At 44.9% G+C, this 17,221-nt stretch overlaps 1 protein-coding gene across 2 annotated transcripts in view; it reads left to right on the top strand.

The window, feature by feature from the left end:
* SLC4A9 (solute carrier family 4 member 9) overlaps positions 1-17,221 on the top strand; it is an 859,184-nt gene that overhangs the window by 591,354 nt on the left and 250,609 nt on the right. For both annotated transcript variants that reach the window (XM_069763883.1, XM_069763884.1), the window contains exons 12-14: positions 2,525-2,574; positions 3,039-3,221; positions 13,354-13,467. In XM_069763883.1, the coding sequence (XP_069619984.1) occupies positions 2,525-2,574; positions 3,039-3,221; positions 13,354-13,467 (347 nt within the window). The remainder of the gene's footprint in view (positions 1-2,524; positions 2,575-3,038; positions 3,222-13,353; positions 13,468-17,221) is intronic.

Here is a 17,221-nt window from a genome sequence, read left to right as displayed (position 1 = left end):
GCGTAGAACAAATTCTAATGATAACAAAGGAGCACCAGAAAAAATCAGCATTCTTAGAATACATCCAATTGTTAGACAGTAGAGCATGCTGAGAAAACACCTCTTTTGATTTTACATCCGATTATTAAACAATAAAGCATGCTAAGAAAATACCCCCTCCTATGCAAACCTCTTTCTGGGGGCTTGGGAAACAGAGATTTTTACGAGTAATCCCATCCCCCAGACTGATCTCATCCAAGGTTGGATGAGATATATTGAAGATGTTTGGTTTGTTTGGGAGGGGAGCATCAACGGTCTTCATGCCCTTATGGCTGCCCTCAACCGTAACAATTTAAATATCAAGTTGACCTTTAAATACGGTAGGTCAGTGGATTTCCTTGACTTGCAGATATGTGCCCTGCCCGAAGGTGATTTGGTCACCAGTATATATCGCAAACCCACGGCCACAAACTCCTTGCTCCACGCTGAGTCTGCCCATTTGCCGTCCACTATCAAAGGAATACCTGTAGGACAATTCCTACGAGTGAGGCGTATATGTTCAAAAGAAGAGGATTTTCATATACAGGCAGATGACCTCTCTGAGAGATTTGTTCAAAGAGGGTATAGTCGAAAAATAACTTTTTATTGAAAAGAATCAAAACACTCTTTGATTTAGCACGCAATTTAAGGGAACCTGTCACCCCGTTTTTTCAGATTGAGATATAAATACTGTTAAATAGGGCCTGCGCTGTGCGTTACAATAGTGTATGTAGTGTACCCTGATTCCCCACCTATGCTGCAAAATACATTACCAAAGTCGCCGTTTTCGCCTGTCAATCAGGCTGGTCAGGTCGGGTGGGCGTGTTCACAGCGCTGTTTCTTCCTCAGCTTTACGTTTGCATCTCGGCTTTGGGAAAATGGCCACCGCGATCTCTTGTGCGCACGCGCGGCATCCCACGGCCATTTTCCTGAAGCCACGTGCAGCAGATCACTCCATCTGCGCACGCGCGGCCCCAGGAAGATGGCCGCCCCCACCGATGACAGGGAGTGATAGCGCAGATCGCGCCCTGCTTGTTCACGTGCCCACAGTGGATTAGTCACTTCAACATGCGCACACCACTACGCCACCAACGTAAAGCCTGGGCATAGAGCCTGGGCAGCCCGCATACATCCTTGGCAGGCCCACATAGAGCCCGGGCAGCCCGCATAGAGCTCCGGCAGGCCTGCATAGAGCTATGCTAGGCCCGCACAGAGCCCCGGTAGGCACGTACAGATCCCTGGCAGGCCCGCACAGACCCCGTCCGCACACACAGACACTCCGTGTCCGCCCACGCACCGCCTACACTCTTCCCCCCTCCGGAGCAGCATATAGAAGGACAGAAAGGGCTTATTTACGTTCCGATATTTGTGTCCCATTGACTTGCATTGGTATCGGGTATCGGCGATATCCGATATTTTTTGGATATCGGCCGATACAATCCAATACCGATACTTCTGGATATCGGAAGGTATCGCTCAACACTAGTCATGATCAAAAAGTAAAGGAACAGGCTATCATTATTAGAGAGAAGGTGCAGAAAGAATAAATCCAATATGATATTTCTGGAAGATACTGTACAATCTCATACATGGTGTGACAGGCAGGGAAGATAAGGAGGTGCTCGTGAAACGATGTGGCTGCAGATCAATAAAGACGACTCTAAATGAATAGAGAAAATACAGTTAATGATCGCGGCACAAAGACAAAATGCAATCAAAACGTAATCTACAGGCTGCGCTCATACCAGCGTCCTCTGTGACTTCCTTTATAGGGTTATGCCGACATACTATATACACACTGGTTTATGGTACCAGAGTCACGTTCTCTATTCTCTAACACACTCACCCTTATCCATTCTTTCAGTCTGTTAGTTACAGTTAACACTCACCTCACCATCAATCACCATATGGTATGTAACTTCGCTCATCTTTTGCCATACCCTATGTGACTGTGCCATGATGTATTTATTCTTCTTTGAACCATGATTCATCTTGTCTACACAGTGCCATGAACATTTTGTATATACCTTATTTTTTATATATTGTTTCTATAATATTTCTTTGATAATTTTGTAACTTTCAGTAACTGATGAAGGTCATTTGTTCATCATGACTGAAACGTTTTGCTGTTATATTTCTCCTGCGAGAATCCCATGGTAAACCTGGTACTGGCTGTCCACTCTCCTGACCTGAGCCTGGAAACTGCATAGTAATCCATCACGCTGTCTTGCTCAGGTCAGGAGAGGTGCCAGGTCAGTCCATGCAGTGCCATGCGATTCTCGCAAGAAATACGGCAGTCTGACTCAGTTCTAAAGTTTGCAAAAGGGTCAAAAAAATTATCAACTTTGCATATAGATTGATTCTATTTGTTAATTGTAAAGCAATGTTCAATGTGTGTATATTATCTAACTGTTTATTATTCATATTATGTATCTGCAATTTACATGTTTCCAGGATTTTATCAATTTTGTTCTGTTTGTTCATACATTATTATTATTTATTGCAGGAAATGAGTCTGCAAGCAATTTGACATTGTATGATTCTTTTCATCATGTGGTAGGTTTTCCTTCTTCTTTCTCCTGCACTTCTTTGCATTATTCTAATAAAGGGAAGACAGGTAACACAGGGTGAACATATTTTAGTTGCTATTGATAACATACTGTCCCCAGACAATCTCAAAACAGTCAGGGGCCAATGTTAGCAACACTTACATGACATAAACAATGTATTGAGATTGCCGGAGATCACAGTGCGCGGTGTGAAAAAGTGGCACCAGTCCATGAGATATAGATTTTTTTTTATTTTGCTTTCTTTAATAGGCACATTAGGGACATTGAAAAAGTCTAGTCCAGTGATGGAGTAAACGCTTAATGGCTAACTGCAAGTTCTTCAATTTCTACAAATGTATCATTTATTTTGTGTTTAGTGCTTGCATTTTTTTTAAATATGTTTGTGTCTTTGCAATGTTTGGTTTTCATTTCATGTTTTCCCCTTGTGTGCATCTGCTTTTATCTCCACAGAATACGAAAGATCTTATAAATCTGACTCAAGGACAGTGTATTGAGTTTGGTGGACATCTAGAGGGAATTAGCTGCAACTATGTGCCTGATGTTTTCCTAATGTCTATAATTCTCTTCTTGGGCACATTTCTTTGCACTGCATCCCTTAAAAGTTTCCAGACAAGCAGATATTTATCTACATCTGTAAGTGTCATAGAAATGGAAATGTTTAAAAATTAGAACATTTCTTCTATCTTTTTCATGTTCATCAATAAGACATCAATACAGGACTACTAAAACAATATCATATGAAATATTAAGTGCTGACATCTCAAAAAGATAATTTTTACCTGTTGAGTAGTGTTGAGTATTCCGATACTGCAAATATATATTCCGATACCGAGTTCTGATACTTTAGCGATATCGGATACCGGAATCGGAAGTTCCTATAGTGCAATTATGCACTATAATGGAGTGTGGGCGGTGCGTGGGCGGAGACTGCGTGTGTGTGGGCGGGGTCTGTGCGTGCCTGCCAGGGCTCTATGCAGGCTGCCGGGGGTCTGTATGAGCCTGCTGGGGCTCTATGCGGGCCTGCCGGGGCTCTATGCGGGCTTGCCTGGGCTGTATGTGGGCCTGCCGGGGCCCTGAGACCTGCGGGGCTCTTTGTGGGCTGCCGGGGCTCTATGCGGCGTGCTGGGGCTCTATGCGGCGTGCTGGGGCTCTGTGCGGCGTGCCGGGGCTCTATGCGTGTGTGCAGGCATCGTCCAATGGGACTACAAGTCCCATCGGACGATGCCTGCTACACTGACAGTGATTGACACATTAGCTAATGATGGGATAGTGGTAGTCCCATCATCCGGCTAATATGTTGAATGAAAAAATAAAAACACATACATACTCCATTCCTACTCCATACATACTCCATAAATACTCCATACAGTACATTCATACATTACATACAATACATACATATAGACATACAGTATATTAAACATAGAGTTCATACTCACCATTACTTGTCACTTTGTTCCCCGAAGCCAGTGTTATCTGTAAAAAAGATTAAAATAACAAACAACCAATATACTCCCTGCCCGCAGAAATCCACGAGTGTCCCATGACGATCTCCCGTGGAGTGCAGCAGCATCAGCTGATGCAAACGCTCTCTAGGGGCTCCAGAAACACAATGACTGGAGGAAGGTATCCTTCTGCACTATATTCCTCTGCCGCTGTAAAAAAAATAGTCCCTAGTCTCACTTTTGGCATTGCTGGGTGAGAAATTTTCCCACGCAGCAATTGCCATAAAGTGAGACTTAGTCCTAAGGTAACCTCTCAGTGATGCAGTGCAGGAGCCATTGTCTCCTGTGAGTGTGTCACTGAGGGTCCTATAGAGCAGTGACATCATCCGATGTCACTGTTCTATAGGGGAGATTGTCGTGGGACACTCGTTATTAATTGGACTACGGCGGACAGGTAGTATACGGTTTATTATTCTAAGTTTTTTGCAGGCGCTGAAGTATGGTAAGTATGGTTAAATGAAGAATATTAACATACTTTTTTCCTAATGTGTGCGTGTTTTATTAACCCTTTCTTACTATTGGATTAATAATGGATAGGCGTCTTATTGATACCTCTCCGTTATTAACCCAGCTCAATGTCACCTTACAATAGCAAGGTGACATTAACCCCTTATTACCCAATATCCCACCGTTCAAGTGAACGTTTTTTTTGGCCATTGCGGCCGCCATTTTCTACCGCGCTTTTGCGGCTGAAACTCCGCCTCCTCTCTGCACTTCAGAATGGGCAGTGGTTGCGTTGAAAAACTGCATCTGCTGCCCACGTCGTGCACAAATTTCATAACGTGCGTCGGTACGTCGGCCCGACGCATAGCGACGGACCCGTACTAATGCAAGTGTGAAAGAGGCCTTAAAGAGCGGTTAATTTAAGAAAATAAACCGGCATTGGCTCCCTCGCAATTTTCTGCACCAGAGGGGGAAAGCTGACGGCCGGGGGCCAATATTTGTAGCCTGCTATGGGAAACCCCCCAAAAAATGACATGGGGTCCCCCTATATTTTATAGCCAGAAAGGATACGCAGACAGCTGCGGGCTGATATTCATAGCCTAGATAGGGGCCATGGATATTGCCCCCCTCCCGAGTACAAATACAAGTCTGCAGCCGCCCCAGAAATGGTGCATCTGTAAGATGCGCCAATTCCGGTACTTAGCCCCTCTCTTCCCACTCCCGTGTAGTGGTGGGATATGGGGTAATAAAGGGTTAATGTCACCTTGCTATTGTAAGGTGACATTAAGCTGGGTTAATAACGGAGAGGCGTCAATAAGACGCCTATCCATTAATAATCCAATAGTAATAAAGGGTTAATAAAACAGGCACACATTAGGAAAAAAGTATGTTAATATTCTTCATTTAACCATACTTACCATACTTCAGCGCCTGCAAAAAACGTAAAATAATAAACCGTATACTACCTGTCCGCCGTAGTCCAATTAAAGTGAACCTGTCACCCCGAAAATCGTGGGTGAGGTAAGCCCACCGGCATCAGGGGCTTATCTGCAGCATTCTGTAATGCTGTAGATAAGCCCGCGATGTTACCTGAAAGAGGAGAAAAAGACGTTATATTGTACTCACCCAGGGGCGGTCCTGCTGCTGGTCAGGTTGGATGGGTGTCTCTGGTCCGCTGCGGCGCCTCCCATCTTCATTACAAGACGTCCTCTTCTGATCTTCAGCCACGGCTGCGGCGCAGGCGTACTTTGCTCTGCCCTCTTGAGGGCAGAGGATAGTACTGCAGTGCGCAGGTGCCGGAAAGGTCAGAGGCCCGGCGCCTGCGCACTGCAGTACTTTGTCTGCCCTCAACAGGGCAGAGCAAAGTACGCCTGCGCCGGAGCCGTGGCTGAAGATCAGAAGAGGACGTCTTGGAATGAAGATGAGAGGCGCCGCAGCGGACCAGAGACACCCATCCAACCGCACCAGCAGCGGGACCGCCCCTGGGTGAGTATAATATAACGTCTTTTTCTCCTCTTTCAGGTAACATCGGGGGCTTATCTACAGCATTACAGAATGCTGCAGATAAGCCCCTGATGCCGGTGGGCTTACCTCACCCGCGATTTTTGCGGTGACAGGTTCCCTTTAATATCGAGTGTCCCACGACGATCTCTGTTGTGAATTCTGCTCTTGGGTTCCCTCCAGTGGTTGTAGGTGGGAATGCAGTTGTCTCTGAGTCGCAGTCCTGGCCAGGTGTATCTGCTGATTACAATTCTGACTGGGATATTTAAGTGTGCAGGATTCATTAGCCCTTGCCAGTTGTCAATGTTCCTTGTGAAGTGTTGGTTCACTTTCTGGCTTCTCCTGCTTAGCTGCCAAATTCAGCAAAGGTAAGTGTTTGTTTTTTTGTGTCTGTGGCACACTGCTGTGTGCTTGTTTTTGTTTGTATTCCTGCTCTGATTGTAGGATTCGCTGGAGTTGCAGATATACGCTCCTACATCTTTAGTTAGATGTAGGAAGTTTTTGTATATTCTGCTGTGGATATTTTTGAAGGGTTTTAATACTGATCGCACAGAAATCTGTCCTATCCTGTCCTATTTAGCTAAAGTGGCCTCCTGTGCTAAATCCTGTTTTTCTGCCTGTGTATGTTTTTTCCTCTCTGACTCACCGCCAATATTTGTGGGGGGCTGTCTATCCTTTGGGGATCTGCTCTGAGGCAAGATAGTATTCCTTTTTCCATCTTTAGGGGTATTTAGTCCTCCGGCTGTGACGAGGTGTCTAGGATTGTTAGGTACACTCCACGGCTACTTCTAGTTGCGGTGTTAAGTTCAGGATTGCGGTCAGTATAGTGACCACCTACTCCAGTGAAAGTTCTCATGCTGCTCCAAGGTCACCAGATCATAACAGATCTCCCCTATAGAACAGTGAGATCGGGTGATGTCACTGCTCTATAGGACCCTCAGTGACACACTGACAGGCGACAATATCTCCTGCAGTGCATCACTGAGAGATTACCTTAGGACAAAGTCTCACTTTATGGCAACTGCTGCGTGGGAAAATTTCTCACCCAGCAATGCCAAAAGTGAGACTAGGGACTATTTTTTTTTTACAGCGGCAGAGGAATACAGTGTGGAAGGATACCTTCCTCCAGTCATTGTGCTTCTGGAGCCCCTAGAGAGCAGTCACATCAGCTGATACTGCTGTTCTCCACGGGAGATCGTCGTGGGACCCTCCTGGATTTCTGCGGACAGGGAGTATATTCGTTGTTTGTAATTTTAATCTTTTTTACAGATGACACTGGCTTCGGGGAGCAAAGTGATAAGTAACGGTGAGTATGTACTCTATGTTTAATGTACTGTATGTCTTTATGTATGTACTGTATGGAGTATGTATGGAGTATGTATGTATGGAGTATGTATGTTTGGAGTATGTATGTGTTTTTTTTTTTGTTCATTCAACACATTAGCCTGATGATGGGACTACTACTGTCTCATCATTGGCTAATGTGTCAATCATTGTCAGTGTAGCACGCATCGTCCGATGGGACTTGTAGTCCCATCGGACGATGCCTGCACACACGCATAGAGCCCCAGATGGCTGCATAGAGCCCCGGCAGCCCGCATAGAGCCCCGGCAGGTTGCATAGAGCCCCGGGAGCCCGCATATAGTTCCAGCAGGCCCGCATAGAGCTCCGGCAGGTCGCATACAGCCCTGGCAGCCCGCATACAGACACGCACAGTGTCCGCCCACGAACCACCCACGCACCGCCCACATTCTTTCCCCCTCCAGAACAGGATATAGAAGGACAGAAAGGGCTTATTTACGTTCAGATATTTGTGTCCCATTGACTTGCATTGGTATCGGGTATTGGTATCGGCGATATCCGATATTTTTTGGAGATCGGCCGATCCAATCCGATACCGATACTTCTGGATATTGGAAGGTATCGCTCAACACTACTGTTGAGTGTTTTTTTCACTGCTATTATGCTCATTTAAACATCCTGTAAGTAGACCCCCCATGTACGCACCAAGTATTTAACTCTACAGATTGATTCTCATATTTAAGTTGCATACACGCATTACAATTTAAGAGGTTATCCTGGGGCAGCACAGTGGCTCAGTGGATAGCACAGCAGCCTTGCAGTGCTGGTGTCCTGGGTTTAAACCCCACCAAGGACAACATCTGCAAAAAGTTTGTATGATCTCTGTGTTTGCATGGGTTTCCTCCGGGTTCTCCAGTTTCCTCCCACATTCCGCAGACATACTGAAAGGGAATTTAGATTGTGAGCCCCAACGGGGACAGCGATGATGTCTGTAAAGCGCTGCGGGATATGTTAGAGCTATATAAAAATAAAGATTATTATTATCCATTCTTGTGGTGAGAGTCTTCAGTCACTCAAGGTGTCTGCAGACTTCTTAATCCTTACAGTGCACACACAGGATTCTCTAATATCGCTACTTGGATACAATTTGCATTCTCCAGCACGTTCCGACTACATGTGCTCACCTCATTCAATTCAACTGTATTGAGTGAGGGAGAGCATGTCTAATCCACACATGACAATGTAATGGTAGGCCAGGTCAGTAGTCATGGCTGAGGACTCCCGCTGCATCGCAGCCTCCCCCACATAAACACGGTGCTCCTTAGTCTGCAAACCTGTGGCTTCTCCTTCTGCGCCATCAGGGTCTCTCCTTTGTTGCTGGAGGCCTCCATGATACGGTTTCACAAAAACTGAGACACAGTCTGTTCCAACTTTTAACTGAACGACTTTACTGGCTTCAGAACACAGCACATTCATTTCTGTTACATTTCAAGTAGTAATAATAATAATAATCTTTATCTTTATATAGCGCTAACATATTCCGCAGCGCTTTACAGGTTGCACACATTATCGTCGCTGTCCCCGTTGGGGCTCACAATCTAAATTCCCTATCAGTATGTCTTTGGAATGTGGGAGGAAACCGAAGAAGCCGGAGGAAACCCACGCAAACACGGAGAGAACATATAAACTCTTTGCAGATGTTGTTCTTAGTGGGGCTTGAACCCAAGACTCCAGCACTGCAAGGATGCTGTGCTTATCCACTGCGCCACCGTGCTACCCCGTAGTACACCTCCTCCTCTTTCCCTGTACTCCTCCTTCTGTCACAAGGCGCGTTACCGGGTTGGACCGTATCATACAGCTCCTCAGCATCCTCCCTGTTCAGCTGCACTATGACTGGGAGTTCGCTCGTCTGTTTTGAACCAGATATGATGGCATCAGTCCATGTAATCAGCCGCCACATGGTGAGTGACCTGCCCGTCTTTACTGCGGTGACTTCCACTGCTCCGGCTGCTGCTATCACTGTCACTGCTTGTCACTGCCTGTGAAGGCCTGGGATGGCTGGGCTTCTCACATAAGTTGTGGGGGTCACTGCGTCACTCCAGGGCACTAGGCCCTGCAGGTTCTACGGGCTCCCTAGCCCTGACTGACTCCTATTCAGGAAATCCTGCAGCTTAACCTACAGTAAGCCCCTCCTAACTTAACTATGTAAAGTACTCTATCTACAACTATAATGTGCCCCATCTTGTGGCCAAATCTGGGCACTACACTTTCCCTACGTAACCACATTTTAGTAAATATACAGCAGCAATATATCATATGCAAAGTATTATACAAATAGTTATATACAGATCAGAACGCACGGAAGCGGGATGAGCAGGACATGCAAGGACATATTATACCCCTTTACAACCACATGTATGCAAATTGCATACTTGCAATCATGTGACTGCCTGCTCTGAGCAGCGATAACTGACAGTGTGCGGTGTACGGGCTTTAAGGATTCAAAAGTCTGCGGTCACATAGATTGACTGCGTACTTTCACCACAAGACTGAAAAATCTCTTTATGATGATCTATCAACTCTCCAGATATGCCTGTTTAAGAAAATATTTGTATCTTCCAAAATATAACAATTGTAGAGCATTTTATCTTTAAACTCTGCATTGTGCTGTTTTTCTGTCATTCTTATCCGAAATCTATGAATAAATTACAGTGGATGTTCCCATTTTGGGGATTTTCTCTATACACTTATATACTGTGTGTCCATTGTGTTTCAGACTGTTGAGCTCCTTTATAAGGGCAATGGTTATACTTGGCGCATGAGATAACTGTTGCCTGAACAATTGCAGATATGGATACAGTTGAAATCAGAAGTTTACGTACACTATATAAAAAGACACATATGCATGTTTGTTTCAATATCTGACATAAAATCAGAATAAACATTTCCCGTTTTAGGTAAATTAGGATTACCATAATTATTAATATTTGCCAAATGCCATAATAATGAGAAAGAGAGAATGTTTTAAGGCATTTTTATTACTTACTGCAAAGTCAAAAGTTTACATATATTTCATTAGTATTTGGTACCATTGCACTTAAGCTGAATGACTTGGGGTAAACATTTGGGATATCCTTCCACAGGCTTCTCACAAGAGTTGGTCATAATTTGAGCCCATTTCTCCTGACAAAACTGGTGTAACTGATCCAGGACCGTAGGTCGCCTTGCTCACACCTGCCTTTTCGGCTTTGCCCATACATTTTCAATAGGATTGAGATCAGGGCTTTGTGATGGACACTCCAAAACATTGACTTTGTTATCCTTAAGCCACTTTTTTACTATTTTGGCAACATACTTTGAGTACGGTAATTGTCCAGTTGGAAGACGCATTTCTGCCCAAGCTTTAACTTCCTGGCTGATGTATTGAGATGTTGCTTCAGTATTGCCACATAATCTTCTTTTCTCAGTTGGGATGGTGTTCTTAGGCTTCCAAGCTTCTCCATTTTCCTCCAAACGTAATGATGGTAATTATACCAAAGAAGTTCAATTTTAGATTCATGAGACCACATGACATGGTACCAAAAATTAAGGTCTATGTTCCTGTGTGCATTTGCAAGCATTATTCTGGCTTTTTCATGTTTGTTTTGGAGTAATGGCTTCTTCCTGGCAGAGTGGCCTTTCAGCCTATGTTGGTACAGTATTCTTTTCATTGTGGATATTGACACAATCTTACCAGCTTCTGCCATCATCTTGACAAGGTATTTTGCTTTTGTCCTTGGGTTGATTTGCACATGTCAGACCAAAGCACGTTCATCTCTAGGACAGAGGACCCTTCTCCTTCTTGAGCGGTATGATGTCTGGACATTCCCATCTTGTTTGTACTTGTGTTTAATTGTTTGTATAGATGAACGAGGCACCTTCAGTTATCTTGAAATTGTATCCAAGGATGAGTCAGACTTGTGCAAGTCCACAACTCCCTTCCTGATATCTTGGTTGATTTCTTTAGACTTTCCCATGATGTTACATAAAGAAGCATTGTGTTTCAGGTGTGCATTAAAATACACTGCTCAAATAAACAACTCTTTAACAACAGAATATAACTCCAAGCAAATCAAACTTCTGTGAAATCAAACTGTCTCCTTAGGAAGCGACACTGTTTGACAATGAATTTCACATGCTGTTGTGCAAATGGAATGGACAACAGATGGAAATTATTGGCAATTATCAAGACACACTGAATAAAGGAGTGGTTCTTCAGGTGGGGACCACATACCACATCTCAGTACCAATGCTTTCTGGGTGATGTTTTGGTCATTTTTGAATGTTGGTTGTGCTTTCACACTCATGGTAGCATGATACGCACTCTACAACCCACACAAGTAGCTCAGGTAGTGCAGCTTATCCAGGATGGCACCTCAATATGAGCTGTGGCAGGAAGGTTTGCTGTATCTGTCAGCGTAGTGTCCATAGGCTGGAGGTGCTATAGGAAACAGGACAGTAAACCAGGAAACGTGGAGGGGGGCCATAGGAGGGCAACAACCCAGCAGCGGGACTGCTACCTCAGTCTTTGTGTAAAGAGGAACAGGAGAACTGCCAGAGCCCTGCAAAATGACCCTCCAGCAGGCCACAAATGTGCATGTGTCTGCACAAATGGTTAGAAACTGACTCCATGAGGATGGTCTGAGTGCCTGACGTCCACAGATGGGTGTTGTGCTCACAGCCCAATATCGTGCAGGATGCTTGGCATTTGCCACAGAACACCAGGATTGGCAAATTTGCCACTGGTGTCCTGTGCTCTTCACAGATGAAAGCAGGTTCCCACTGAGCACGTGTGACATACGTGACAAGTCTGGAGACGTCGTGGAGAGCAATCTGCTGCCTGCAATATCCTTCAGCATGACCGGTTTGGCAGTGGGCCTGTAATTGTGTGGGGTGGCATTTCTTTGTAGGGCCGCATAGCCCTCCATGTGCTCGCTAGAGGTAGCCTGATTGCCATTAGGTACCGGGATGAGATCCTCAGACCCCTTGTGAGATCATATGCTGGTGTGGTTCGTCCTGGGTTCCTCCTAATGCAGGACAATGCCAGCCCTCATGTGGCTGGATTGTGTCAGCAGCTCCTGCAAGATGAAGGCATTGAAGCTATGGACTGACCCAACCGTTCCCCAGACCTGAATCCGATTTAACATATCTAGGACATCATGTCTCGCACCATCCACCAATGTCACATTGCACCACAGACTGACCAGGAGTTGGCAGATGCTTTAGTCCAAGTATGGGAGGAGATCCCTCAGGAGACCATCCGCCGCCTCATCAGGAGCATGCCCAGGCATTATAGGAAGATCATATAGGCCTGTGGAGGCCACACACACTACTGAGCATCATTTCCTTGTCTTGAGTCATTTCAACTGAAGTTGGATCAGCCTGTAACTTCATTTTCCACTTTGATTTTGAGCATCATTCCAACTCCAGACCTCCATGGGATATTAGTTGTGATTTATGTTGATCATTTTTAGGTTTTATTGCTCTCAACACATTCTACTATGTAATGAATAAAGATTTACAACTGGAATATTTCATTCAGTGATATCTAGGATGTGGGATTTTAGTGTTCCCTTTATTTTTTTAGCAGTGTACATCCACAGGTGTGTCTCTAATTAACTCAGATGTTGCCAAAACACATGACATCATTATATGGGCAGTCCAGAATTGTTTAAAGGCACAGTAATCTTAGTCTTGGTAAACTTTTGACTTTGCCGTAAGTAATAAAAATGCCTTAAAACATTCTCTCTATCTCTCATTATTCTGACATTTGGCAAATATTAATAATTATGGTTATCCTAATTAACCTAAAATGGGAAAGGTTTATTCTGAATTCATGTCACATACTGAGAAATAGATGCAAATGTGTCTTTTTATATAGTGTATGTAAATATCTGGTTTCAACTGTATGTACTATATTTATCTTGATGTAGTTTTTTATTTTTTTATGTCATCAATTTTTGTTTTTTTTCCAGATAAGAAAGTTGACTGGTGATTTCTCAGTAATACTAACTATAGTTGTGTTTTGTACTGTTGATGTCATGTGTGGACTAGAAACACCCAAACTTGTAGTTCCAAATGAATTTAAGGTAAGACAGAATAATTTCTGAAAACCTTTAAGGCAATACGTGCAGTCAATAATATCACATTTTCACAGATATTTACCTCCTTATGCAAATATTGCAAAGTATTGTTTATTGGTGGTGCAAGTTTACTTACAAGTGGTTCAAATTTAGATTTCAATGCATTAAGTGACAAAAAAAATGTAAAAAGTAATTTAAAAAATTAATTTGCTAGAGTCAAAAAGTCTAAATGTTTTCAGGACCAATGTAAATGACTAGACATCTATCCATTAAGTTCACATGTTCATGCTTACAAATCACAGCTAAATACTTACCAATAGTTAGAATACTAAATTTGGGACAATTAAGCCACTCCCACAGGAACACCCAAAACCACAAAATTACCTAATTTTGGGCATGGTACTGATTGACCTTGTCCCTTTTGTGGTTCAGTTCTTGTTGCAATAGAATTGTGAGTTTAGGTAAATGTTAATGTTAACACCTTCAACCCCGAGTCTGTTTTCACCTTCCTGACCAGGCCAATTCTTTCAATTCTAACCACTATCATTTTATGAAGTGATAACTCTGAAATGATTCAATGGATCCCATTGAATGAGATGGGGCTGAGGCTGTTTTTTTGTGTGACATATTGTTATGGCTAGCGGAATGCACCAAGTAATAGGGTGATAGATACGAGGTGTGTTCGCAGCCCGGGGTCCACCGTGCAGAGATGCCTGCTGCAAGTAATGGTGGATGGACACTGAGCTCACACGTGGGTTATACTTCACCCCATGTGAAATGAAAGCGAGCTCTGTTGCTGTACACAGGGACTAAAACCCTAACTAAAAGTTGTGCTTGCTCTGGAACTCTTCTGTGCTAACCGCACACATGAAGGAACCAGATGCTAAGCCAAGGCTAATTGCCCCCACTGACGCTAGCTGCCTGCCTGAGTGTACAGCCCCAAAGCTAAACAGACTCACACCACATATATACAGAGTGGTAGAGTATCCACTGGCAACAGCCAAACACAAATGATACTAGCGAATGGCCGTGCTGCCATGCGAACCTTTTACAGCTGTAGTAGTTCAGGACATTCCTAGTGGACCAATAGGAGCTGCTACAGGACTTGAGCATGTGACATCCGACCTCCAATGAGAGGTCTTTCCCTGGGCATGCTCAGAAGGAGAAAAGCAGGACTTAGTCCCAGGAGCGCCTGCTCGCCGCCAAACAGCACTAGTTATAATGGCTGAACTTAGAAGGGCAGCAGTAACCAAACATGCAGTATCTGTCCTGGCCAGGTGCTGGGACCGACGTCTCCGCTGAGCAGGCTCCATTGAGGCTGGAGAAGAATGGGAGACCGCAGAGGACATGGCTCAAGATTCCCCCTGTGCAGCAGCAGGAACTCAACGCCTAACATTCCCCCCCTCCTAAGGCCCCCCCTTCCTTGGGCCTTGCTACACTCAAAGGCTGCAATGAGCAGCAGGGCCCGAATGTGCTCCACCGGCTCACAGGTTCTATCCTCTGGCCGCGGCCCTTCCAGTCCACCAGATAGTATTTTTTTCCACGTACCACCTTGCACCCAAAGATAGAGTTCACCTCGTACTAATTTGTGGACGAAGCCGATGTCCCAGCAGATGACTCAGAAAACCGGGACATGTAGACGGGCTTTAAGAGGGATACATGAAAAGTGTCGGTGATACCTATGTGCGGAGGAATAGCCAAATGGTAGACCACAGGGTTAACCTGTTCCAGAACCTTTAAAGGGCCTATGTAGCGAGGTGCAAACTTAGTGGACTCAACTCGCAGCCTGATGTTACGGTTAGAGAGCCACACTAAGTCACCAGGAGCAAATGTCATTCTCTCCGTGTAGGCCCGGATGGCATCCTGTGTGTGGTCCCAAATGTCACGTGCCTCCACTGCCCAGTCTGCCACCCTAGAATCGGTGGATGACACGGGCATGGGCACAGGGACACGCGGATGCTGGCCGTAATTAAAGAAAAATAGAGTCTGCCCAGTAGAGTCGGCGACGGCATTGGTCAAAGCAAATTCCGCCCAAGGTAGCAAAGATGCCCAGCCATCCTGCCTGGTGGAGACAAAATGTCGTAAGTATGTGACCAGAGACTAGTTGGCCCGCTCTACCAACCCATTCGTCTCGGGATGGTATGCAAAAGAGAGATTCAGCTCAATGCTGAGTAAACGACAGAGCTCTCTCCAGAACCGACACACAAACTGAGGACCGCGATCACTGATAATTTTATCAGGCATGCCATGTAGACGGAAAACATGTTTAATGAACAACGCCGCTAAGGCCCGTGCAGAAGGTTACCATGGAAGCGGAACCAAGTGCATCATTTTAAAAAAATGGTCAGTGACTACCCAGATAATTGTGCAGCTACGAGACTTGGGTAAGCCTACCACGAAGTCTATCCCGACCATTTCCCAGGACCTGTCCGCCACCAGCAGGGTGTAAAGTAGCCCAGCAGGCCGTTGCCAAGGAGACCAATTCTTGGCGCAGGAGACACATGCCCGAATATAATCCCCGACGTCACGGGCCATATGCGGCCACTAGTACGTCCTCGCTTAAAGCTCAGATGTCCTCTTGGTCCCAAAATGTCCACCCACCCTGAACGAGTGAGCCCAAGAGAGAACCTCTGGCTACAAATTAGATGGAATGAAAGTCTTGCCTGGGGGCACAGACTCTAGCGAAACCGGAGCCACAGTTCTCAGACTCTCTGAAGGGACAATAAGCTGAGGCTCCTCCTCCTCCACCTGTGATGACACTAAGGAGTGGAAGAGAGCATTGGCACAAGTGTTCTTCTCCCCGGAGAAAAAATGGAGGGTAACGTGGAATCAGGAGAAGAACAGGGACCATCTGGCCTGGTGAGAGTTTAACCGCTGGGCAGTTTGCAAATAGACAAAATTTTTGTGGTCGGTGAAAACTTGGAAGGGAAAACGAGCCCCCTCCAGGAGGTGTCTCCACTTCGAAAAGGCCACTTCATGTCTAGTAACTCCCTATCCCTGATGGAATAATTCCTCTCCGCTGGTGTGAAGGTCTTGGAGAAGAAGCAAGGATGCGTCCGACCTTTAGCATCGTTCTGGAAGAGGACTGCTCCAGCACCGACGGATGAGGTATCCACCTAAATAATGAAGGGCTTATCTACATCGGGACAATGCAAAATGGGAGCGCTAGCAAAATGGGATTTAACAGATAAGAAGGCCTTGGAGACCTCCTCTGACCACAATTTGGGATTAGCTCCCTTCCTGGTGAGGGCACACAGAGGAGCTACCAAAGTTGAGAAGTGGGGAATGAACTGGCGATAATAGTTGATGAACCCCAGAAATCGCTGCACCACTTTGAGAGAATGGGGTTCCTGCCAGTCCATCACAGCCTGTAGCTTGGCAGGATCTGTAATGTCCACACGGTGTAAGGAATTTAAGAGAGAGTAAGCTTTAACTGTATTTTATTCTCCTCTTCTTCCTCCAGCACACAGCATAACAGCAGCATAAGATTTCCTCCTCAGGCCAGAACTGAAACTGAAACTCCTCTCAACTCCCGCCCTCGCTTTCTTAAAGAGACAGATCTAATTCTTATACATTACATCATCCCCCTTTTTTTTTTTTTTTTTTTAATATATATGTTAACCTAAAACAAATATTGACAATGTAACAATACAAAAATGTCCAAGAAAAACCATATGTCTGTATTGTCTTATTCCCCCTTTTTTTTTAAACTATACTGTATCTCTTCAATAAGTCTCGATGGAGCCCTTCTTTCCCGTGT

The sequence above is a fragment of the Ranitomeya imitator genome, chromosome 4 (genome assembly GCF_032444005.1).
Source record: "Ranitomeya imitator isolate aRanImi1 chromosome 4, aRanImi1.pri, whole genome shotgun sequence".
NCBI lineage: Eukaryota > Metazoa > Chordata > Amphibia > Anura > Dendrobatidae > Ranitomeya > Ranitomeya imitator.
This window is presented reverse-complemented; position numbering and strand designations above follow the sequence as displayed.